General features: G+C 31.8%; 1 protein-coding gene across 3 annotated transcripts in view; it reads right to left on the bottom strand.

The window, feature by feature from the left end:
* NCAM2 (neural cell adhesion molecule 2) overlaps positions 1-25,410 on the bottom strand; it is a 551,993-nt gene that overhangs the window by 24,499 nt on the left and 502,084 nt on the right. For all 3 annotated transcript variants that reach the window (XM_019017902.4, XM_055374042.2, XM_055374044.2), the window contains exon 16: positions 9,712-9,916. In XM_019017902.4, coding sequence (XP_018873447.1) covers positions 9,712-9,916 — 205 coding nt within the window. The remainder of the gene's footprint in view (positions 1-9,711; positions 9,917-25,410) is intronic.

Genomic DNA, 25,410 nt, shown 5'->3' with positions numbered 1-25,410 from the left:
AAAATTATTGTTTGCTTTGCTTACTAATTTGTTCCTAAGTTCTATAAAAGTGCTTATAACCTGGCATTTATTCCATAAATATTTGCTCAGTGGATGGGCAAAAGAGAAGACTTATAAAATTTAATATATATCTCTATCTATAACTTTATATATAATAGCATAATATATAGTATATGTAATGATGTTATTATATATAATATTTATTCTATGTGTTTTTATCTTGTGCCTCTATTTAAATAAAACAACTAAAACTAAGCTTTGTGATCTGTTTGTTTAGTTAGGAAGACAATGTAAAAGTACAGAAAATTATTAGGAGGCATAAAAGGCAATGATGAAGAAAGCAAAAAATATTGGAAATGAATTGATTCCACTGTATTTACCATGTCTCTTATTTGTATCTCATTTAGTGTGCAGTAGAGGCTAATTTATGTTAGTTCTTTAGTTTATTCCATGTCCAATAAATATGCAGTTTGCATTTTGTTTGAGAACAGTTGAATCTAATTTTTGAACTGAAATATGTTATCTAATTACCATCTCATGAAGTAAAAATATCCCTTACAGAACATACATAACAAATGGTCATAGACAAACATTCTAGTAAAGTTGAAATAGGCTTGGTGATGTAAAAAAAATGTAGCTAGGAAGAATTGATTCTCCTGTATTTCTAACCCTGATGCATAAATTATTATTAAATGCCAGGCATTATAAGGGTAATTTTACATATACTGCATGCATTTCTTTACTTATGTCACACAACATGTGGAGCAGAACTGTAAATTCTCATTTTATGAATAAAGAAACTAATGTTCACAGAAGTCAGAATGACTTCTCCAAGTGTACTGGGATTCAAGCTCATTTATTTTTCCACCGGTTCTTGGAGTCTTTTCACAGCTACTTAAAAATAGGCTGAAAATGGTACTCTCTTACAAGGTGATAAAGTTTTATTTTACTTTATTTTTATTTTTCTTGAGATGGAGTCTTGCTCTGTAGCCCAGGCTGGAGTCTATTGGTGCCATCTTGGTTCAAGCGATTCTCCTGTCTCAGCCTCTTGAGTAGCTGGGATTACAGGCACGCACCAACACGCCAAGGTAATTTTTGTATTTTTAGTAAAGACAGGGTTTAGCTATGTTGGCCAGGCTGGTCTTGAACTCTTGACCTCAGGTGATCCACTCACCTCGGCCTCCCAAAGTGCTGGGATTACAGGGGTGAGCCACCGCCCCTGGCCGTGTTAAAGTTTTAAGTCAGTACTTACTGAGGGAAAACTGATGAGACTTTTGAGTTAGGTTTTGAAAACAATATATCACAAGAAGAACACATAGCTTTCTATCCCTCTAGTTCCTTGCATACTATCTACAGAATAGAAGGAAGAAACTAGTGTCTTCTTATATGTGACAGAAAAAGACCATTTGGTACAATGTTAATGTTAATATGAGCCAATGCCATAATCAATGAGCTTGTAATTTATTCAGAAGGGCTTATTTAAAACAATGCTAAGAAATGAATATAAAAATATGTAATAAAGGATATAAGAATATGACAAATGGAATGGAACAGGAGTACACAGATAAAACAGGATTTTAGCCAAGTTGATGAAATAGAAAATCTTTGAGCTAGAAGCATTTGAAGTGGAATTGAAGTGGAACTGGAAATATACCTATTCCATTGACAGAGATGAGGACCACAGAAACAGAAAATAATTTGGGAGTAATCATTCTAAGTTAGATTTCAGACATTCTCAATTACTGCCATTTTGTTTAGAAATAGACACACACAGGCATCCTGATGCCCAAGAGAATGATAAGGACCAGACGCAGACATTTATTTGGTATTCACACATGTAGAGGTGATATTTGGAGTTATGGGATAAATTATACATAAAGAAAGAGAACTGAGGAGGAAACACAGAGAAAAAAGATGATACAGAGTCTTGGAAGGGGATGGTAGAATGTCGGTAAGGGAACATGTAAACAATATCACATTCTCCAAGATGGTTTGAGAATTTGAAAACTAAAGTAAGACATGAGATTTGATCAACATAAAATCTCTCGACTGAAAAGAGCAGCTTTAGTGAAGCATAAGCCAAAAATAGAAGAGATTAAGCAGTGAGGGAGGAAGTTGAAAGTGGAAAAAAAATACAGATGGTTGACTTCTAGATTTTCTCAGTAGAAAGAGCCAGATTCGAAAAAAGAGAAGAGAAAAAAACACTGGTATACAAAATAAAATGTGATATTACAGAAACATTTAACAGTTAAGTTCCTTGAATTTTAGGCACATAGAAATTCAGAAGAATTTCAATATTTAAAAAGTGGATTAAAAGCCTTTGTTTTTCAATTTTGAAAAATAAATCTCAGTTGGCATATGGGGTTTCATTTTAAGAAAAGTAATGATTACTTCCGCCTTAGAATTGAAAAAAAACTTTTATAATTAGATTATTAAAATATATTATTTCCCAAACTAATAATTATTTGCCAAACTAATTTTTATCTCAATGGTCTCTCCATTTGTTAGCACTGATGTTATGAAATGCCTGTGCAAGGATTTTTATTCTTATTTCTCAGAGACTGTAGACCTTACTCTCCTTTTCTGAGTAATACAAGCTTTTCTGTAAGAAGCCAGACACGAAAGAGTACAAACTGTAGATGTGGTTCTTTGGGGAGTAATTGCAAGGGTAAGATGCCTTTTGTTCCTTTTGTTTTCTAAAACTTGTGTTTTTGTCATTTCTACTTCCATTCGATACATGGACATACAGTATGCTTCTGGCTCCCTCAAAATCCTGAGATCTTATTAACTGTAGAGTTATTTACTGAACAATTCATAATCGGAGTGAAATAATTTTAGATTTGTAAAGAAAGTTTAAAATTACATGGCCCATGGTCTATTTTTATAGGCAAGGAATACAAAAACTCTAAAATTGACGTCTTCTTCAGTTATAAATGATAAAACTTAATAAGACGATTTCAAACACCTAAACCCAACAGTTAATTCTAGCTAAGTGTGGTCATTATGCAGTACTTTACACGGGTTTAAGCTGTCATTGTTTATAGTGTCTTATCAGTATTAGTTCATGGTCATACCCAGGGTGAATGTCCATAATATATTGGATTTGAATTATGGTATTACAGGTAGTAAATTAAATTTTCCACTGAATTAATTCTATCGAAATTACTTTATTCAATGAAATGAGAATTGGGAAAAGTCAGCGTTTTCTCAAACTTAAAAACTACATTAGAGATAATATCTTGTTAGGAAAGCAATTTGTTTTGGTTCTAGCAAAAAATAAAAATAATTCCGTTTAAAATTTAGAGCCTATCTTGATGATTTCACTATGTTTCATGAATACACGCATTTTAAGACAAGTGGTTATAGGTAGAAATATTTTTTTTAAAATTTATTGTTTAGTTATAATGCATTCTAATGAATAACTCTTTACTGAAGTAAGGGAATTGGTCCTAAGGTTACTGCACTCATTTTCTCGTAAGTCAAGTGGTGTCATGACCCTCATGAATGGCCCTCTTTGGATTCGTGCAGAACACCATCTGCTTAAACATATGCAGCAACCCAAAAGGACTGCATGTGAAAGAATAAGATACTTTAAAAATTTCACTTCATAAGTAAATCTAGATTATTTACAAAGCTCACACAAGTTATTATTGGCTTGTTGCTTAAAATAGTTTATCTTGCAAAGATATTGATTCTCTTTCAATGAATCTGCAAAATTAATGCACTCCCAATACAAATTGTAACATTTTTAAAATTTGGAATTACAAATTTTTTTATGGATAAAAAATTTAAATTTTTTAAATGGATATGTGAGTCAAGACTAGCAAAACGATCTTGAAGAACAACAAACTTGGAGAACTTATTCTATCAGTTAGAAAACAACCATGGCAAAGATTTAGTGGTTAATAAAGTCTGGCATTGGTGAAAGGATAGAGAAAGTTAAAAGTGGAATAGAATAAGAACAGAAACAGGCCTATTTGAATTCTGTCATCTGAGATGTCACAACCATGGCACTGCTATTTGTGAGAAAAGAATGACATTTTCAATTACTACAATTACTAGTGCTATTTTCTAAACATAATTTAAAAAATACTAACTGAAAAGTGTGTGGAGTCCTAACTCAGGTATATTGTATGTCTAAAGGTAAAATGTGACATGATAAAGATTTAGTGGAAAATATAGAGGGCCTTAGTGACCTCAGGATAGGCAAAATTTTTAAAAATAAGACAAAAAAGAGACAAATTAAAATATTAAACTGCATGAAGATCAGGCACTTCTGTCCACCAGAGAAAACAATTTTTTTTGTTGTTTTTTGTTTTTTGAGACAAAGTTTTGCTCTTGTTGCCCAGCCAGGAGTGCAATGTCTCACTGCAACCTCCACTTCCGAGGTTCAAGTGATTCTCCTGCCTCAGCCTCCCGAGTAGCTGGGATTACAGGCACCCACCACCATGCCTAGCTAATGTTTGCATTTTTAGTAGAGACGGGGTTTTGCCATGTTGTCCAGGCTGGTCTCGAACTCCTGACCTCAGGTGATCCACCTGCCTCAGCCTCCCCAGAGACAACATTTTGCCAGTTAAAAAAATAAGAAAAGAAGTTATATGTAAAATTATATTTCATATGTAAATATTTTATTATATATAAATTTAATTATACCATATATAGATTTATGTATACTTATAATAAATTGTATATACATAATTTATATGTATAGCCCAGGTTATATATGTAGAGCATGTTGTATAAAAGAACACACCTGCATAACAGTAAGGAAAAGAAAGGCAACCTAATAGAAAATGACTAAAATGCTTGAATAAGGACTGTAAAAATAGATGAATAAGGTCATTATAAAATGATAAAGGGGTTGATTAATCAAGGGAATATAGCAATTATAAATATGTATGCACCCAACATTGGAAAACCCTGATATATAATGCAAATAGTATTTGACCTAGAGAGAAAGATCCTAATAAAATCGTAGCTGTGAACCTCAAAACCCATCTTTCAGCATTGGACAAGACATCCAGGCAGAAAATCAACAGAGAAACATAAGTCTTAAAATATGCTATAGACCAAATGGACCTAATAAACATTTAAAGAACATTTCATCCACGTTTTTAAGAATACACTTTCTTCTCCTCAGCACATGAAACATTCTCAAGAATAGATCGTATGTTAGGCCACAAAACAATTCTTGAAAAATTCCAAAAAATTGAAATCATATCAAGCATATTTTCTGACAACAGAAAACAATAAACTAAAAGGCAATAAAAAGAGGAACTTCGGAAACTATAGAAACACATGGAAATTAAAAAAAAATGCTCCTGAATGACCATTAAGTCAATGAAATTAAGAAGGAAAATTAAAAATGTATTGAAACAAATGATAATGGAAACACAACATACCAAAACCTATGGGATACTGCAAAAGTAGTACTAAGTGGCACATTACAGCAATAAACACCTACACCAAAATAGCAGTAGGTTATTTAACTAAATAACCTTACAATGCATCTTAAAGAGCTGGAAGAACCAAAGCTAACCCAACCCAAAATTAGTAGAAGAAAATAAATAATAAAGCTAGTATCCTACTGAACCAGGAAAAATGGACAGCCTTTCCTCTAAGATCTGGAACAAGACAAGATGTCTACTTTCACCACTGGTATTAACATAGTACTGGATGTCCTAGCCAGGGCAATTAAGAAAGACAAAGAAATAAAATGCATCCAAAGTGGAAAGGAAGGAGTCAAATAATCCTTCTTATGATGATAGATCTTATATTTAGAAAATGCTAAAAACTCCACCAAAAAAACTATTAGAACTAACAAATACATTCAGTAATGTTTCAGGATACAAAATCAACATAAAATAATCAGTAACATTTCCACATGTCAACAGGAAACAATTTGAAAAAGAAACCAATAAAGTAATCCCATTTATAAAAGCTCAAATAAATGGAAATACCTAGGAACAAACTTAAGTGAATAAGTAAAACATCTCTACAATGAAAATGATAAAACATTGATGAAAACTTGAAGATGACACAAAAATTAAAAGGCATTTTATGTTGGTGGATTAAAAGAATAAATGTTGTCAAAATGTCCATACTACTCAAAGAAATCTACAGATTCAATGCAATTCTTATCAAAATGCCAATGACATTCTTCACAGAAATAGAAAAAAAAATCGTAAAATGTATATGGAAACACAAAAGACCCACAAGAGCCAAAACCATCCTGACTCAAAAGAACAAAAGTGAAGGAATGACATTACCTAACTTCAAATTATACTACAAAGGTATAATAAACAAAAAAGCATGTTACTGGCATAAAAACAGACACACAGACCAAGTGAAATGGAGTAGAGAGCCCAGACATAAACCCATGCATTTACAGGAGAGTTATTTTTAACACAGCTGCCAAGACATTGGAGATAGGGAAGTCTCATCAATAAATGGTACTGGGAAATCTGGACATCCATATGTAGATGACCAATGTAGACCCCTATCTCTTGCCATATACAAAGAACAAATCAAAACAGAAAAATGACTTAAATTGAAGACCAAATCTATGAAAGTACTAGAGTAAACATGGGGGAAACACCTCAGATCATTGATCTGGGCATAAATTTCTTTAGTAATACCTCTCAAGCATAAACAAAGCAAACATGGACAAATGGGATCACACCAAGCTGAAAAACTTCTGAACACTAAAGGAAACAATTAACAAAGTGAAGTGACAACCCACAGAATAGGAAGACATGTTTATAAAGTACCCATCTGACAAGGAATTAATAACCAGTATATACGAGCATCTCAAACAAAACAGGAAAAAAACAAAACAAATAATCCAATTAAAAATGAGCAAGTGATCAGAATAGACATTTCTCTCAAAAGACAACATACAAGTAGACAGCAAGTATACAAAAAATGCTCAGCATCATCATCAGAGAAATGCAAATCAAAACCATAATATCATCTCATCCCAGTTAAAATGGCTTGTAACCAAAAGACAGGCAAAGATGAATCCAGATGATGATGTGAAGAAATGAAAACCATTATACACTTGTGGATTAGTGGGAATGTAACTTAATACTGTCACTATGGAGGACAGCATGAAGCTTCCTCAGAAAACTAAAAATAGAAACTACCACATGATCCAGTGATTCCTCTGCTTGGTATATATCAAAAATTTAAAAAAAATCAAGAGATATTTGCACTCCCATGTTTATTGCAGCAATATTCAGAATAGCTAAGATCTGGAATTGACCTAAGTGTCCATCCATGGATGAATGGATGAAAATTTGGTAACTACACAATGGAAAATCATTTGTGGAAATATTGATGGAACTGGAGAAAATTATGTTAAGTGAAATAAGTCAGTTGCAGAAAGAAAAATATTGTGTGTTTTCATTCATATGTGAGAGCTGCAACAACAACAACTTAAACTCATGGAGAAAGAGAAAAGAATAATTGTTACCAGAGGCTAGCAAAGGTAACAAGGAAGGGGGAATGGGGGATTAAGCAGGAACAGTTAATGGGTATGAAAATACAGTTAGACAGAATGAATAGGATTCAGTATTTGGTGTCCAATAGATTTACAACAGCCAAAAATAATGTATCAGATATTTACAAATAACTAAAGGAGTAGAATTGGAATGTGTTCCTAGCACAAGGAATTGATAAAGGTTTGAAGTGATAGATACCACAATTATTATGATTTGATTATTACACATTGTATGCCTGTATCAAAATATCCCATATGCAACAAGTATAAACTCATTTATGTAAAGTACAAAACAGGAAAAACTAATCTATGGTGCTATGAAGTCAGGATATTGCTTAGCACGAGATTGAATAGGGACAGGAAAGGAGACGTAGATAATAAAGTTCTTTTTCTTGATTTGAGCGTTAAAAATGGGCATGCTCAGCTTGTGAATATTTATTAAACTGTACACTGATAATAGCTAGGCCTTTTAGAATATTATACTTCCATGAGAGTAAAAATGTTAAAACAATTAGCAAAAATACAGAAATATGTAAAAAATGATACATATTTTGGCATATATTTTAAAAGCAAAAACTTTAAAGTAAAAACTTTTCAAATAAAAGAATTATCCTTAAAATTGAAGGTGTAAATGATACAATGGAACAGAATTATATGATAAAGCCAAGAGAAATGAGTCTATAAAACAGTATGATACGTTCCATGCTTCAACAGATGCATAGAAAAAGAATATAAATTATTCAACAATAAAAAAGCATCAGTCCTTGAAATACAAAACATGAATGGTCCTAATACAACATTTTTGAAGATGTCAGATGCAGAAGGGTAGACACTGCAGGAATCCATTTATGTGAAGTTCCAAAATAAGCAAAAACTATCTGTGGTGAAAAATCAGGAATAGCAAGGGACTGGGTGAGGGAGGTTAATGCGGGTGGACTGGATAAGGAAATGAGAGAACTTCCAGAATGTGGTGGTAAGGTTCTGAATTGTGATATGGCTTTGTGTTACACATATAAAAACATTTGTCAAAACTCTTCAACTGAAACGTTTGGTGCATTTTATTCTGTGGCTTTACTTACATAAATGTAAACACCTTATTTAGACTGCATGTAATGATGTGCAAGTTGAATTATGTAGGGGTTGTGTGATGATTTTTTGAAATTCAAGAAAATATTAGGGATTAAAGTATGAATAAACATATGACAAAATAGCACAAAATGTTAATTGTGGAACCCAATTAGTTGTTTGCTTTAAAGTCTTTCAACACTTTTGTATGTGTCAGAAAAAGTGTGCAGTAGAAAGGACTTAAGGTTAAAAATAATAATAAAGGGAATGTCCTGAACTCTTAAGACTGTTTATTTTTTGATTGCTGTGTTTAATGCACACATGTATATGTATACAAACACACACAAACGTGTGTGCATGTTTGCGTATGATTTCCTGTGCTTGCTGAATTTTTTGCATTGATCATATTCTACTTTTGAAATTAGATCTATATCTATGTAAAGACAAACGCAATAAAACAAAATGGAAATATTAAAACATCGTAATTTCCCTTTTACAGGACAAAATAATTTTCTAAAAAATTGATCTACATACTTTCTTGAAAATTATATCTGCTTAACTAAATAGAACTACACAGACAGCTCCAAATTCTAACAAGTAATCAACTTTTGATCACATTTTAGAATAGTATATTCAGAATCTGTAACATTGTATTTTATAGCACATATCATATTTTCTATACAAAAAATCGTGAAGCCTGTTGTAGTCATGCCTTACCTTTGTAGAAGTTGCCACAATTTTGTTGTTTTTAAATCAGTTCAACTGAGTTTTTAGCTCAGATTATTGTTGAAGCCTTTCTTTTATTTAATATAAACAAAACCGGTGGAATAAATCAAAATGGAATACATTTGCACAACTATCCATCCATCTATATGTTTATCATCTATAAATCATGGTAGTGATTCTCTTCAGTGAAGATCCCATTGTGAGGTTTAATTTTGAATAAACTGTTGTCAAAGTCACTTTGTTCTAGGTTATATTTAAGGATACATAGTTTCAAGGTCAGAGAGCAGGCAGTGCAGTGTCCAATGTTGCATAATCAAACTCCTTACCCTACTTCGAAAAAACAACGCCCTCAGGTAAAGCACTTGAGCTTGACTGTGGAGCTTGTTTAATATGACATGATGTAGATGCCTGATACTCACAGGTATGCAGCTTTTCCTTCTTCGAGTTCTTTACTTTTGCCACTGGAGCCACTTTTCTTTCCACACAGTCTCCTAGTGATGCACATCAGCAACCCACATTGCCGAATAAAGAAGCAGCTGACGTCTGTTACCACAAGAATTAGCAGCAGTGCAGCAACTCCCAGGCCAATGACTGCTCCAAGCCCAAGGCCATTAAACAGCGTGTCTTAAAAAAGTAAAAAAAAAAAAAAAAAAAAAAAGGAAAAAAAGTATTAAACCTCTAAATTAGAAAATATTAGATGATTATTTTAAAAATAAATCTTTTCCAATAATTCAATTTAAGACACAGAATAAAGTCATAGTAACTGGCAGAATTCAATTTCGTGATTGTTGACACCTATTCCCTGGTTTCAAACAATATTTTAAGCAATTGATATGTTAATTATGTGACTATCTTTTTCAAACTTTTTTTTTTTATTAACAAAGAAAAAGTGTCTAAGTACCTCTTCTTTTAAATATACCTCTTGAATCCCTGTGGGGAAGATAATGAATATTATCATATCCCTAAATGTACTTTATCAGAAAATGACACCCATTAATAGATCATCACAATGTTGAAAGAAAATTATAATCAAAACTTCTGTGAAAAGTGTTAAATAGATCTTCTATATGAGATTATGTTAGTTTTAAAACTTAAACTTGCAAATGGATGGTTCTGAGCGCTTTGCTTTAACAGAGAATGTATTTAAATATACCTTTTTATGAATATTTTAGGAATCATCATTTGGCAAGAAATGGATCACCTGTATTTCTCCAGTTAATATTTTAACAAATATATTAAAGGCAACATTTTATAGCTATGGTATTTATGACCTTTTGTTAGTTTCTATCATGAGAAGGTAGGAGAAGATGGAAACCACTTTTCTTTGGCATATGGTTGCAGGAAATCCCAAAAGACATAAAGAAAGTAACCATGAAAGAGGTGAATAGGAAGAAGATGAAGTATTCTGATTGATAAAATTGAAATGGCAAGTGGAGCAAGTAGTAATGAAGATGAATCACGTGTTACGTGTTTGTAGTAGAATCTGAGGGTAGATTCCACAGCTATAAAAATATGGATTAGAAAATAATAACAATGAAAAGAAATAAACTGGTGATAATGTATTATCTAGAAGAATAAGGAAGAAATATAATTCGATAGGCATTCAAAATGATTCTTAACACATGTTAAGAATTAGCTTGCATAACAGTTTAGTCTTTTTTTTTTTTTTTTTTTTTTTTGAGATGGAGTCTTGCTCTGTCACCAGGCTGGAGTGCAGTGGCGCGATCTCGGCTCACTGTAACCTCCACCTCCCGGGTCCAAGCAATTCTCATGCCTCAGCCTGCCGAGTAGCTGAGACTACAGGCGCCACTGCACCTGGGTAATTTTTTTTTGTTTTTAGTAGAAACGGGGTTTCACCGTGTTAGCCAGGATGGTCTCGATCTCCTGACCTCGTGATCCGCCCGCCTTGGCCTCCCAAAGTGCTGGGATTACAGGCATGAGCCACCGTGCCTAGCCCAGTTTAGTCTTTTTAATGACAAAATGCATTTATTACTCAGCATAATAATGCATGTTCAAATATGTAACTGATGTGAAACACAAGTGACAGACACAGGTATAGATGTAAATTTGAATTGTGAGAAAACCACTCCTGAAAAAATATGTATATAAAGCCTGTATTTGTTTTATATATGTATAAAAAGTTTTCCTATGTGATATTTTTAAACTTAGGTTTAATATTTTAATAATGACTTGAAGAAATAGTGATCCAAAGGAATCAGAACAACTGCTAAGATACAAAAGCAAGCACTAGCAGGTCGACTTTGAGTATGTCAGACTTGTCTGAATACTAGTTCTGTAGGATGACTGAGTGTCATGTCTACATTATTTTATTTTTTTTCAAAAAATAGGTTTAAGTTATTTTTATTTCTTATAATTCTAAAAGCAAACAGCTCAGTTTTGAAAAAAAAATCATTCAATTTGTGATTTTGCCTGGCACTTCATCCCAGCAACTTTGTGGTTCACACTTGCAAATATACTTCTACAATGTCATCATGATACGGCAAATGAGAATTACTTAGTCACTGAATTAACAAGTTTAGAATGCTCATGTCCAAGCAAGTATAATTTTTATTGAAATTATTTTGTTTTTCATGAAGAAAAACTAGTGATAAACACAAGGTAGTGAAAAAAAATGTATTCATGTCAATTTCAATACCTTCCTATACCAAATTTTAACATGCTACTTAGATGGTGATAGTTTAGTAAAATTGCTTAGCTAGTATCCGGGAAATTTTCTGGTTTCGACAGAACTATTATCTTTGCACATGAAACCACTTGAGGAATAACTAGAGAAAGAATAGTATTTTCTCAGCCATGGGGATTTAATACTATTTTTAGTTTGCAAAATCTCAATAAACAAGTGTAGAATGAGATTCCAAAGATTAGTTCAAAGGTATATCTCTATGCATGATTTAAAAAAGAACTATTGCCTCATGCTACAAAAATAATATATCAAGCAAGCTAGGATTTCTGTTTGCAGTTAAAAAAATCATGGTATATATTTTCTTCCATTATCCATTTCCAAATATAAATGACTCACTTCTGAATCTATCATTACAATACAGTGAAATCAACTTACCTATGAAACATATTTGATTATATGAAAATACAATATTTTCTTCAATTTCAAATGTATTCATTTTAGATATGTTGCACATTACTCAACAACTAAAGCTCAGGAAAAAAATTGGAAAAAAAATACACAATGTTGGTTTAGCCCTGGTGTATACATTCACATGATGATCCTATTGGTTTGAACGGATCACTCTTCTGCTACTTCGTTTAGGTTCTTCTCACATGCAGATAGTTCTAGGCAATAAATCCTATAGATCAATGACAATATATCTGATTTATTATACACATTCCCATTTACCTTTCCTAAGTATGAAGATTCTTGCTTTGTTCTTAAAAACACTGCATCAGGAGTAAGAAACGCCTGGTTTCATCACTTACCATCATTAGCTTTTGGGGTAAGCCATCTAGTATGTCTCAGACTGAAGTGCTTCTTTATTAAAATGGAGACAGTTATAATAAAAATAACAACCAAAAATAGGTCACAAGTTTGTTGAGAAGATTGTGTGAATGTGGTAATGTACTTAACCTCCAGCACTTATTGCCCAGTACAAAGTAAAAATTTAGCAAGTACTGCTTATAATTATTTTAATATTATAAAATTGATATTTAATATTATAAAAATGATATTTCAATTACAAATTATCTAATGTTAAACATTAAACTATTCTGTAAGCACATCTTTTCAGCAGTAATCTAAAGTGGAAGACTATCTCTTATTAAGTAATGATTATTCTCTTGAGGCTAAAGTAAGTTTTTTTTTTAATAATTCAGGTTTGGCTAGTTAGCTTTTAAATGACAAGTATTTCATTCTGTGACCCTTTTAGCATTAAACTAGTATAATTATGTGCTTCATTTTTATCTTTAGAAAAGTTTTCAGAAAAATTATGTATGTAAAACATCTTCATTTTTTGGCTTAAACAAAAGAAATTTATTTCCTAACAGTTATGGTGGTTTAGAGTTTGAGGTCAAGGTAGCAGCATGATTGGATTCTGGTAAGGGCTCTTTTCCTGGCTTTGTAGACAGCTCCCTTCTCACTGTGTGATCACCTGTGGGATAGAGACTCAGAGAGAACTCTCTTTTCCTTTTCTTATAAGGCCATTGATCCCATCAGATTAAGATCCTACTCTTTTTTAACCATATAGGAGCCCTATTTTATTATGGTGAAGAATTGATAAAATATTAATAGCTAGTACTTTTTTCTATATATAGAAAATTAACTTTATAAACTTATTACAATTGTAGGTTCCTTGAAGTTATTTTTATGAAAAAATAAGTATCTTTTTGTCATTGCAGAGGATAGAAGTGAACTTCAAATAGGTTTATGTTAAAAATAGAATAAGATCAAGTATTTAATAGCACAACAGGGTGACTATAGTCAATAATAATTATACATTTAAAAATAAATAAAAGTATAATTGGATTATTTGTAACACAAAAGATAAATGCTTGAGGTGATGGATACACCATTTTCCCTGATGTGATTATTACACATTGTATGCCTGTATCAAAAGTTGTCATGTACCCCACAAATACACAAATGTACTATTCTCTGAAAAAAAATTAAAATTAAAAAATAGGTTTATAAGTTTTGTCTTTTGAAAGTTATGTTATATATATGTACATACATATTATATATATATTAAATGTCACCTTGAGGATGTATTTAAATGCTTATACTTTCTCATATCTCATGAAGTTAGGCTGTTACAACTATAAAAGTTAAGTATTTTAATTATTTTCTCTCACCAATTTACTCTGGCATAAAAAGTCCACTATTTGTACTCTGGATGTTTCACAAATAAAACCATAAGCACATATGAAATGGCATCATTAAGATTCGGGCACTACTAATGATGTATTTTCACAGTAACATCCAGAACATTCATTTTTATTAGTTAATCATGGTTTTATTACTTAGGAAATCAAACCCGAGCATAAGTAATAATTTAAATAATTGTAAATCCAATTTTTATTTTTTAAGATCATCAGAATACTTACACTTACGACTTATGGTGTAAATTTTATGGTAACTTTATAAGGTAGGAAAACAATATTATCAGTTCTAATTTACATAAAAGAAAACTGAGATCCAGAGAGGTCATTGGCCTAAGTCACATACTAACCCCTAAAATGAGAACTGTATACGTGAATCATTAATTAACTCCAGGTTGTATACTTTTTATACTTGTGTTATAGTCAACATTTTATCTTGGATATTCACCAACGAGTAATGAAAAGATATGGATAAAATATAGTACAGCAATACAGCAAATACATTAAAATATGTATTATTCTTATAGAAAAATGTCAATATCCATATACCTTTAATATTATTTGGAGGTACAACTATTTAACAACTATTTAAATGAAAAACATCAATGTAAATTATTTATCTAACTTATATTTCTGCTTTAAGCTTCCTCTTTAATGATCATTTTGTATTGCTGTTATGAAAAATGGGCTTCATAATTGAATAAGAATAAATAATTTAGAATACAAAAAGTTAAAAATATATTTGGTTTATATTTTACTATTAAAAGTAACTGTGAGAATCAGTTTCCCTCTGAGCTGCATTTTCTCTAACCCCATGAAATTTGGAAATTGACTTTCTAAATCTGTTTCCCCATATCTTCTTGTAATTGCATTCAAATTTTCAGCCAAACATAAAATCAAAGTATTAAAATATGAGAATCCAAGCTTCATTCAAATGTCTTATATACAGTAGTCCCTCCTCATCCAGTTTTGCATTCTGCAGTTTCGGTTATCTATAGTCAACTGTGGTCCAAAAATATCAAATGGAAAATTTAAGTATACAATTCATAAATTTTGAATTTGAGGCCATTCTGAGTAGTGCAATGAAATATCTTGCTATTCCTCTCTGTCGTGACAGGGACACAAATCATCCCTTTATCCAGCATGTCTATGTTATCTACACTACCCACCTCTTAGTTACTTAGGAGCTGTTTCAGCCCTCTATTGTCACAGTCTCAAAGCGTTCATGTTCAATAACCCTTATTTTACTTAATAATGGCCCTTATAAACAAGATTAGCGATGCTGGCAAATTGTTGTTGTAATTGTTCTATTTTAATAACAGATATTATTGTTAACTTACTGCGCCTAACTTGTAAATTAAAGTTTATCATAGGTATGTACGTAGAAGAAAATCTGTATATGTAGGGTTAAGTACGATCAAAGGTTTCAGGCATCCACTGAGAGTTTTGGAATGTATCTCTGGCTAAAGCAGGGACTATTGTATGTGTCTTTTCATGTTTCTGTTGTATAAATTAAATCCCAACTGAAATATTAAAATATATGTCCAAGAAATGTATTATATTTGATAATACTAGCTTTTCAAAAACCCCTGCACTGTTAGATTCATAAAACTAGCCATGCTTTTTGACTCCTTATATAGTCCAATGTTTTATTTAACTTTTTTCTATGTGCATGTATCATCTTCTCCAGGTAGATTGAAAATTAATTTCAGGACGTGGAAAGCTGCAATAAAGACATGGAGAAAAAAGTCAGAGTCCTAAGATGGTGATTGGTTGCTGTTTCCAGAATACTGGTAGCTATTTTCATAAGAGATATTGTTGGATGCAGCAGGCAAGTAGGTTAAGCATATGAAAAGAGAAGACATTAAATAACTCTGATTGGTGTTGATGATATTACTACGTACGATATCTTTCCACATTGGTGATAAGTCTACATGACTCTTAATTATGTGTTCTTACTTCGTCCTTCATAGTACAGTATACTCCCTAACATCAAATGATACATGGAAAATTTTGGCCTAAGTCTATAGCAAATACATACATGTATATGAGGAAAAACTAAAGAAGATTAAAAAATCCCCTGCAACTTGAAATTCTACCTGGTGATATCTAATCATGGGGGATGTTTTAGTTTGCTTTGTAGATTGAGGTCAATAGACATGAACTCAACAATACTTTTGTGGAATCTTATGAAGTGAAATTAAGTTAAGAATATTTTAAAACATACTCTTCACAATTACCTCAAATTTGAATCATTTAAATAGTGCAGAGTTAATCCTACAATTAAATAAATTTGATACATGGATAGAAAATTGAGAGAATTAATAACTGTTCTTTAGAGTTTCAAAAAATATTTTTAGAAATTATCCATTGTAAAACATACCCCAAAAAGTATCTTCTTTGAGAGGCATGAGCATAGTCTAAAGTTTCACTAACTTCTATTCAAAATGGTTTGAGAAATACTTAATATAAAGTGTCAAAATGTTGAAAACATTAAATTTACTTAATATAGTCAAGCAAAACAACTAGGCAAAATTTTTCTTGCAAAATACTTTAGTCAGTAGAAATGTTTCCTCCAGGGGATAGAGACTTTTTAAAAATTTGGAAGGTATCTAATTACTCTCATTTACCAATTTCTAGGAAATGTATTATCAGTGTTGGACTTCACAGGGATACTTCTTAAAATATTGCTGATTTGGATTTGAATGGCTTTGTAAATTACTGAAGTAAAACTACGATTGTAATTTTTAATATTTGAATTTGGTATACTGAAACTTAAAGGGCAATTTCTCAAAAATTACAAGAACACAGTCAATTAGTCTTGTTTTGATTGCATTTCTGGTGTGGAGAAAGGTGGAGCAGGCATCTTTCTGCAGCAGGGCTCCATCTAGGTCAGAATTGACAGCTACTTAAGAAGTCAAACATCTGGATAATCTAAAGACTTCTGCAGCTACATAGCAAAAAAAAAAAAAAAAGAAGAAGGAACATTAATCCATGTATGCTTCACAAACATTGACTGACTGTCTAATAAAATAGTGCAGAACCAGAAGGGTTGCCTAAAATGTATTAAAATAGAATTAATAAAATTAACATAACTCTTTAGAAATATTATACTTCAAGTCCATGTTTACTTAGGAAGCATTATAAATTCCCTTATATAATTTCATCCATTGGATTACAAAAGACACGACAAAGGAGCTAATGGATATGATATTTATATTAACAAGGGCATACTGGTAATAGTTAACATTACGGCAAAATTTTGCGTTATGGAAGACACATTCTGAGATAATACATAGTTTTAAAGAAAAATGCATTGCACTAATTTAAAAACCAATGAACATTTCTGAGATTTATACAACGCTTCTTGTTGTGTTATGTTAGGCAAGCAGTCTACCAAGATTACCTATTCCTTATAGACCTGGATATTATATTAAATTGATGAATTAAATGTTTGTTTTGTGGCATTTTCTATAGAATTCCCTTGAATATACAAAGAGTAAAACGTAGTTCAAAGAGTCAATGTGTAGCAGAATGTAGAAAGAATCAATCAAAGCAGATACTAGACTAGGTGAGCAAAATAGTGTTCAAAAATAATTTTTTTAAAATTAAATGCTCGGCTTTAAAAATGGTGGGGATATTGAGAATAAACTGTATTCATAATGTTCTTCCGGTACAAAACCAAACAGCATCCTTTACATTTCTTAACAGAAGCCACTTGTCAAGAAATAAAATAGTACTCTTCAACATTATGGAGTTGTGAAGAGAGATGTCTTATATTAACAAAACTTCCTGTCTTCTACAGGGAAGACCATACATGTTAATCACAAACTTACTTACCGAATAGTTTAAATGAGTTAAGATTCATGTTTGGACTTTGATAGACTTCTCTCAGTTAAACTACATAGATAATTAGAAATATATGTATAAATGTTTTCTTTATATATTTGTGGGTGTTAAGAAAAAAAATTATTCCAAAATATTTATCTTTATATATTTGAAAGAACATGACTTTCAGATCACATTTGCATGTGTTGTAATTACAGGTAGAAAAAAAGGAAAATGAAAATTTTGAGTTACGCAAGTTATAAAATTCACTGAATTTTATATGGAACCACTGATACTAGCAATCCGAGCACAATGTAACACTATTTCCATTTCTCTGAACAGGTTTCTCTTCTGCATCATGCCAGGCGGGGCCTCTTGCATTTTTGCTACCTGTAGTGCATCCCTAAATGGATAGATTTATTCAATTTTAATTCACGTTAAAACTCCTTATTTGAAAGAAGTGTTTGAACTTTTGAGGTTTCCAATGTTTAGTCAATACTCCTTTAATTGTATCAATTAGAGAAAAAAGAGAAAAATCATGGCAAATTTCATTAGCAAGGATGATTAAAAATATCATTTGACATTCATTCAAAATTAAAAAAAATAAGCAGCACACTCAACAGCAACCATGATTGAATTTTATATTCTTCCTTCCTTCTAGAAAACTTTTAAAATTGTTTCCTGTATATATCTAGAGAAGAGTTGAGTATCCACTTCCAAGATGGGTGTTTTTATTTTAAATTATAAACAGGTAGTATTTTATAATATATATCAAAATATGTAATGCACATTATAAAACAGAAAAAAAGATGAGTTAATATAAATGCACTTGGAAATTCTAACATTTTATATCTTCAGATATATCCACCCATTTTGTGGCCCATATAATACAATTGGAAATATCTAAATAATATTGTTGTTTCATTCTCAGTTTCATTGTTGGTAAAATGGTGATATACATATCTAGTTATCTTAATGAAAATGCTCTTTTAGGCTCAAGCAAGAAAGTACTTTGGGAATTCCAAGTCATTATATACATATGTTATTATTCCATTTGTTCAACCTATTATTTGAAAAACATTCAGTTTAGAGTAGCTTCTTGTTACTTGTTATTTGCTTATAGTAGTATTTTTTTTAAAACTAGAACTTCTCCACTTTTATACAAAACCTTCCTAGATTTTAGCTAGTACAAACATTTTGTTTTAAAATTTATTGTTATTGGCCAGGCACAGTAGCTCACATCTGTAATCCCAGCACTCTGGGAGGCTGAGGAGGGCAGATCATGAGGTCAGGAGGTCGAGACCATCCTGGCTAACACGGTGAAACCCTGTCTCTACTATAAGTACAAAAAATTAAATGGGTGTGGTGGCACGTGCCTGTAGTCCCAGCTACTTGGGAGGCTGAGGCAGGAGAATCGCTTGAACCTGGGAGCTGGAGGTTGCAGTGAGCCGAGATCACGCCACTGCACTCCAGCCTGGAGCGAGACTCTGTCTCAAACAAACAAACAAACAAATAAACAAAACATTATTGTTATTTGTTTAATATGTTATCTTCATTAAGGCTTAAGGCTTCAGATCATTTCCATTCTTCTACTTTTAGCTATGCATTTTACTGTGGCCAGAATCAACAAGTTTTTAAAAATTTTAATATTATTCCTTTTTTATTTCTTCACTTCTTATCTAGTAAATTTTGGTTTTGGTCATTGCTATATTCCTAACCGACACTTTAAAATTTTTCTTCATCTTTTTAAAACTCATGTGAAGATGGAGGAAGTCCATATAATTTACTAATGCTCTTACTGTCACTCATATATGACTTTGGCTTTTGCTCAGTTTTGAGATAAGGAGATACTGGGTTTTGGGAGGCATTCTCTTCTTCTATAATTCATTTTGCCCCCTAGTACATTATTACGTTTTTGTGATCATTAACATATTTATTGTATTATTATTTTGTCCAATATTTTAGATCAATTCATCTTCATTGTAATAAAACATAAAATGATAACTTTTAAAAGATTGTTACAAAGTGAATCAAAATCACCTCCCCAAAATAAAGACTGTACTTCTTTTGTGTTCTAATCTTTTACTCTGGTCTGTCTTGGCCCCCTCTGGACAGCTCAGAGTATTTATGAGATTATAAAAAGGCATTACATCTTTCAGCTCCCTGACAAAATGCACTTATTAGCAACTTTTTTAAGTTCACTCAAGTTCGCAGTCATCATATATAAAACTGCTTACAGAAATAATTGAATGAGAGCTATATGGGTATAACATGTGTTACAGAAATAATTGAATGAGAGCTGTATGGGTACAACATGTAATCTCCCGTAATTTTCAATGAATAATTGGAAAAGAAAAAGTATGTAATGCTAGTAATGTCTGTGATGGCTGTGAAAAGAGCATTGTTATCCATGAAGAGAAAACTGCAAAGAGTGTCTTTTTAAGAGACAAATTCTATGAAATGAGTTTTGGAATATTAAAAATAATAATGCTTAAAAACATTAAAAATCAAAATTGAATTATAATCAGGAATACAGCACTTAATTTTATGAAATTACACCAGCTTATGGATTTTGTGTGGCCAGTTGGCGGGATTTTTCATTTTTAGAATCACACACAAGTTATTTGCTCTATTTTCACATAGGTATATAATGAGTTCAGTGGAACTCTTTTTAGATCTATAAATAAATTATAAAAGTTTATGTTGGACATTAATACACTGATGTAGATTGTGCAAAATCATTTTACATAATTTCCAGCTTTTTTGGTCCCTTACAATACTATTTACAGCATCCACATATTATTTGGGGAATTTGAAAACTTTAGGTTTTAAAAATTCTGAGTAAAATTCATCAACAATTTTCAACATTACTTAAATAAATAAAAAAAGGCTAATGTTTATTTATATATGTTTTACATCCTCAGGCTATTTTTGATAACTTTCAATAAGGTCGTTTTAATGTACCATTTTATGTGTACTTTGCTGAACAGTCTTGATGTAGACATTTTATTACTTACTACCAACATTTCTTTTCACAGAATGCGTATTCTTTAGGGGGTAGATGTATGTATTTTCCAACACTTATTCTTCAGTACTGAGTCTCCATTCTCTAAGGATTTTAAATGTTTTGTCAAAATGTTCTGTTACACGTATAAATAATTGTTTTGTAAATAAACTCAGTGGCAATCCAAAATTTTCTTTCAAATCACTTCAGAATCCTAGGAAGTTGATCAGGGATTCGGAACAGTAAAAAGGTAACACCGATAACCATATCCTTTTATTTGCTTTTTCTTAATATCTGATTCAGGGCAAGAAAAAGTAGCTAACTGAGAATATTTGGTTAAAAATGGGGGAAGTATAAACAAGTAGATTATAGGAATGGCATTTATAATTGTAAAACTGTATACCTTTTAGAATTTCAACTTTTATTTTTGATGTAGGGGGTATAGGTGCAGATTTCTTACATGCGAAAATGCATGATGCTGAGGTTTGGAAGTCATATCACCCTGATAGCGAGCACACAGCTTGATTGATTGGTAGTTTTTTAACCCATACCCCATCCTCTAGTAGTCCACAGTGTCTGTTGTCCCCATATTTATGTCCATGTGTGCTCAATACTTAGCTCCCAGTTATAAGTGAGAACATGTGATATTTTGTTTTCTGTTGCTGAGTTAATTTGCTTAGGACTATGGCCTCCCGCTCTATCTATGTTGCTGCAAAGGACATGATTTCATTATTTTTATGGCTGTGTAGAATTAGATGGTGCAGATGTGCCACATTTTCTTTATACAATCTACCACTGATAGGTACCTGGCTTGAATGCTCTTAGACAGAACAGAAAACCCAAAGTAATGTCACACACCTACAACCACCTCACTTACAACAAGGTGAGGGGGAAATAACTCTCTATTCAGTATATGATGCTGGGATAACTGGCTAGCCCAATGCAGAAGATCTTATCTGGATCCCTACCTTTCACCATATACAAAACTTAACACGGGATGGATTAAAAACTTAAATATAAGGCCTCAGACTATAAAAATCCTGGATGACAACCTAAGAAATATTCTTCTTGACATTGGCCTTGGCAACGGATTTTTGGCTAAATCTCCAAATGAAATAGCAACAAAACAAAAAATAGACAAGTGGGACATAATTCAACTAAAGAGCTTCTGTATAGCAAAATAAATGATCAACAGGGCAAAGAGAAAATCTACAGAACGGGGGAAGATATTCACGAACAATGCATCCTACAAAGGTCTATTATCCAGAATCTATGGGGAACTTAAATCAACCAGCAATAAACGAACAATCTCATTAAAGAATACGCAAAGGACATGGACAGACGCTTCTCAAAAAGAAGATATACAAGTGGCTATTAAACATATGAAAAAATGCTCAGCATCATGAATCATCAAAAATGTAAATCAAAACCGCAATGAGATAGTATCTCGCACCAATGAGAATAATCATTTTAAAAGGTAAAAAGACAACAGATGCTGGTAAGGCCATAGAGTAAAGAAAATGCTTATACATTGTCGGTGGGAATGCAACTTAGTCCAGCCACTGAGGAAAGCAGTCTGGAGATTTCCCAAATAACTTAAAACAGAACTACCATTTGACCCAGTAATCCAATTACCAGGTATCTACCTGAAAGATATAAATCCTTCCACCAAAAAGACACGTGCACTCATATGTTCATCATTGTGCTGTACTTTGTTATAGGGCATGTTTTCACATATATATTTTATATATTTTATATATATATATTTCATATATATACACACACACACATACATTGGGTAATGTATCGGGAAGAGTAAGATACATCATTTAGAAATTAATATGCAGTGTAATTTATTGTTTACCTCTTGGCAAAAAAAATAATGTGAGGTTAGCAAATAGGAGGGAGAAGCATATAAATTAGTAGCCAACGGTCAAGGAAACATAATAAAGAAAATAATGTTTGAGATGGTTTCCGAGAATAAGAATCAGCTTCCCATTTGATGTAAGGAGTCCATTTTAATCTGAACATGACTTGAATAAAAACAGATGTATGAAACTGTGAGTGATTCTGACATTAGAAAACATACATGGATATTAGAGGTGATTGGTGGGCGTTGGGATTTTAGTGGTGAAGGATGCTGTTAAAGAGGATGGAGCTTGCAAGTGAATTCAGTGACAAATAAATAGATCAACCAAATCAAAATGGACAAACAGCACCAAAAACAAACTAGAAATTGTGATCATTTTCCAAAAGATGGTAGGGAGTCATTGGAGGGAAGCAGAATCGTCACAATGGTTTGGAAAGAGCTAGAGGAGGCCTGGGCTATGGTATGGCTATTAAATGTCCGTCCAGTCTTCCCTCTCTCCTTCTCTCCTATTCCATGCCCATTTCCACACACCATATAAGAATGAGAACTCCTTGGATAATGTTTGGATTGAAGAGGTGAGGAATTAAATAGACTCAGCCCCTTATATATGATTAGTTGTTGAATTAACATTACATAATTAAGGTCTATTGGTATATTTTAAAAATAGAAACTAAATAAGATAAAAATACTATGAAATTATATACATTTATATTTATGTATAACTATTCTATATATATTTATTTGGAATGGATTTTAAGTAGCCCCCCCATGGCCACCCTGCTTTTTAAAATATCTACACAATCCCTCCTATAGTTTTAGCTATCCTTTTAGAACAATCTTGTGTAAAAAGTGAACCACTAAAATAGAAGTTTATTATGCTTGTATAGAAATGTTGATGAGAACTTGTCAAATTCTTGTTATCCTTTAAAGTAACTGATTTTTACATAAGAAAAAGAAAGAAACTGAGCTGTGATTTTGAAAAAAAATTGGCTAAAAAATTCATACATAATAGCTCTTTTGTGATAAATATCACAAAGTACTAAAAATTTTAGAAATAAATATTTTAAAATATCATTTTAATAAATGTGGTACAACTGTAAACCATGACAAATCATAAAATATCTAAAGTCTTTGCACAACAAAATATCTATTATCTAATCTACACTGACATTTCAAATTATTATGTATGTTGGAACTGAGATCATTTTGGCACATATAAAATATCTTTTGTGTTCTTTAACTATCCAGTTGAACCTCTTCTTTTGATGTTTGCTATTATCTTACTAACTCTAAACTTTTCCAAATACTGTTTACATTTGGTTATATTTCTGGTTGACTTTGATGGATGCAGTTTGTTTGCTATAAAACAACTAGTGTTTGTATTGATTAGTAGAAAAGGCAGCTTCAAAGATTTGCATGAATATGACCCAAACATGTATTAGCCAGTGTAAAAGAACTGAATAATTTTATTTTTAGTTCTTTGTTTAATCCCCCACCTGACCAATTTTATTTTTCTGTCAACTTTGAAAGGCTGCTCCATATATAGAAAATGAAAAATATATTTTCATTGTACAAACAAAATTATTTTCCTAGACTATATTACAAAATTGAAACATATCTCTATATGATTATACTTCAGTTCATATTTTATAATTTGTTTTTGAAAGTCCAAACTGTTTAATTTTCTCCAATATCAAATTCCTAACTATTTATATAAAACTTCTACATTTTCTAAACATGTAACAGAATAGATGAAAAATGTGAGCAAATACATAGAAGATACGTATTATTATTTTTCTTTGAATCTATGCTAATTTATTAGGATGTTTAAAGTTTTCAGTTTTAGATACTCACTGCATTCTATCTTAGATATTTCAATTTCTGCTTAGAGTTATACAAAAACATCAATTCTACATTATTAAAACTACATATTTTAAGCATGTAGGGCTTATAAACGTCTATTATTATATAATGCATCTGACTTAAGACATTTTATGCTACCAGCTATCAGATTATAAAAAGAACGTAGAAACCTTGAATGCATATTGCTAATTGAAAGAAATCAATTTGCAAAGGCTACATAATGAAAAATTGCGACCAAGTGACATTTTGGAAACGGCAAACCTAGGAAATAGTAAAAAGGTCAGTGATTGCCAGGAACTAGTGGAGAAAGGAGGGAGGAATAGAGGATTTTTAGGACACAGAGGATTTTTAGGACAGTGAATTTATTATGTATGGTACCAAAATGGTGGATACAGGTCATTATTAATTTATCCAAATCCATAAAATGTACAACACCAAGTATGCACCCTAATGTAAACTGTAAACTTTGGGTGATTACGATGTGCCACTGTGGGTTCATCAAGTGTAACAAAGGTTCCACTTGGATGTTAGATATTCATAATCAGGAAGGTTGTGCCTGACTGGGGTAGATGGTATATGGGAGCCCTCTTTAGTTTCCATTCAATCTTGGTGTAAATCTAAAAGTATTTGAAAAACTAAAGTCTATTTAAAAGGGAAAACATGCAACGGTGATATCTCTATTACCTGCATGGAAAGGGCTACTAT

The sequence above is a fragment of the Gorilla gorilla genome, chromosome 22 (genome assembly GCF_029281585.2).
Source record: "Gorilla gorilla gorilla isolate KB3781 chromosome 22, NHGRI_mGorGor1-v2.1_pri, whole genome shotgun sequence".
NCBI lineage: Eukaryota > Metazoa > Chordata > Mammalia > Primates > Hominidae > Gorilla > Gorilla gorilla.
Note: the sequence above shows the minus strand (reverse complement) of the source record. Positions and strands in the feature narration are given on the sequence as shown.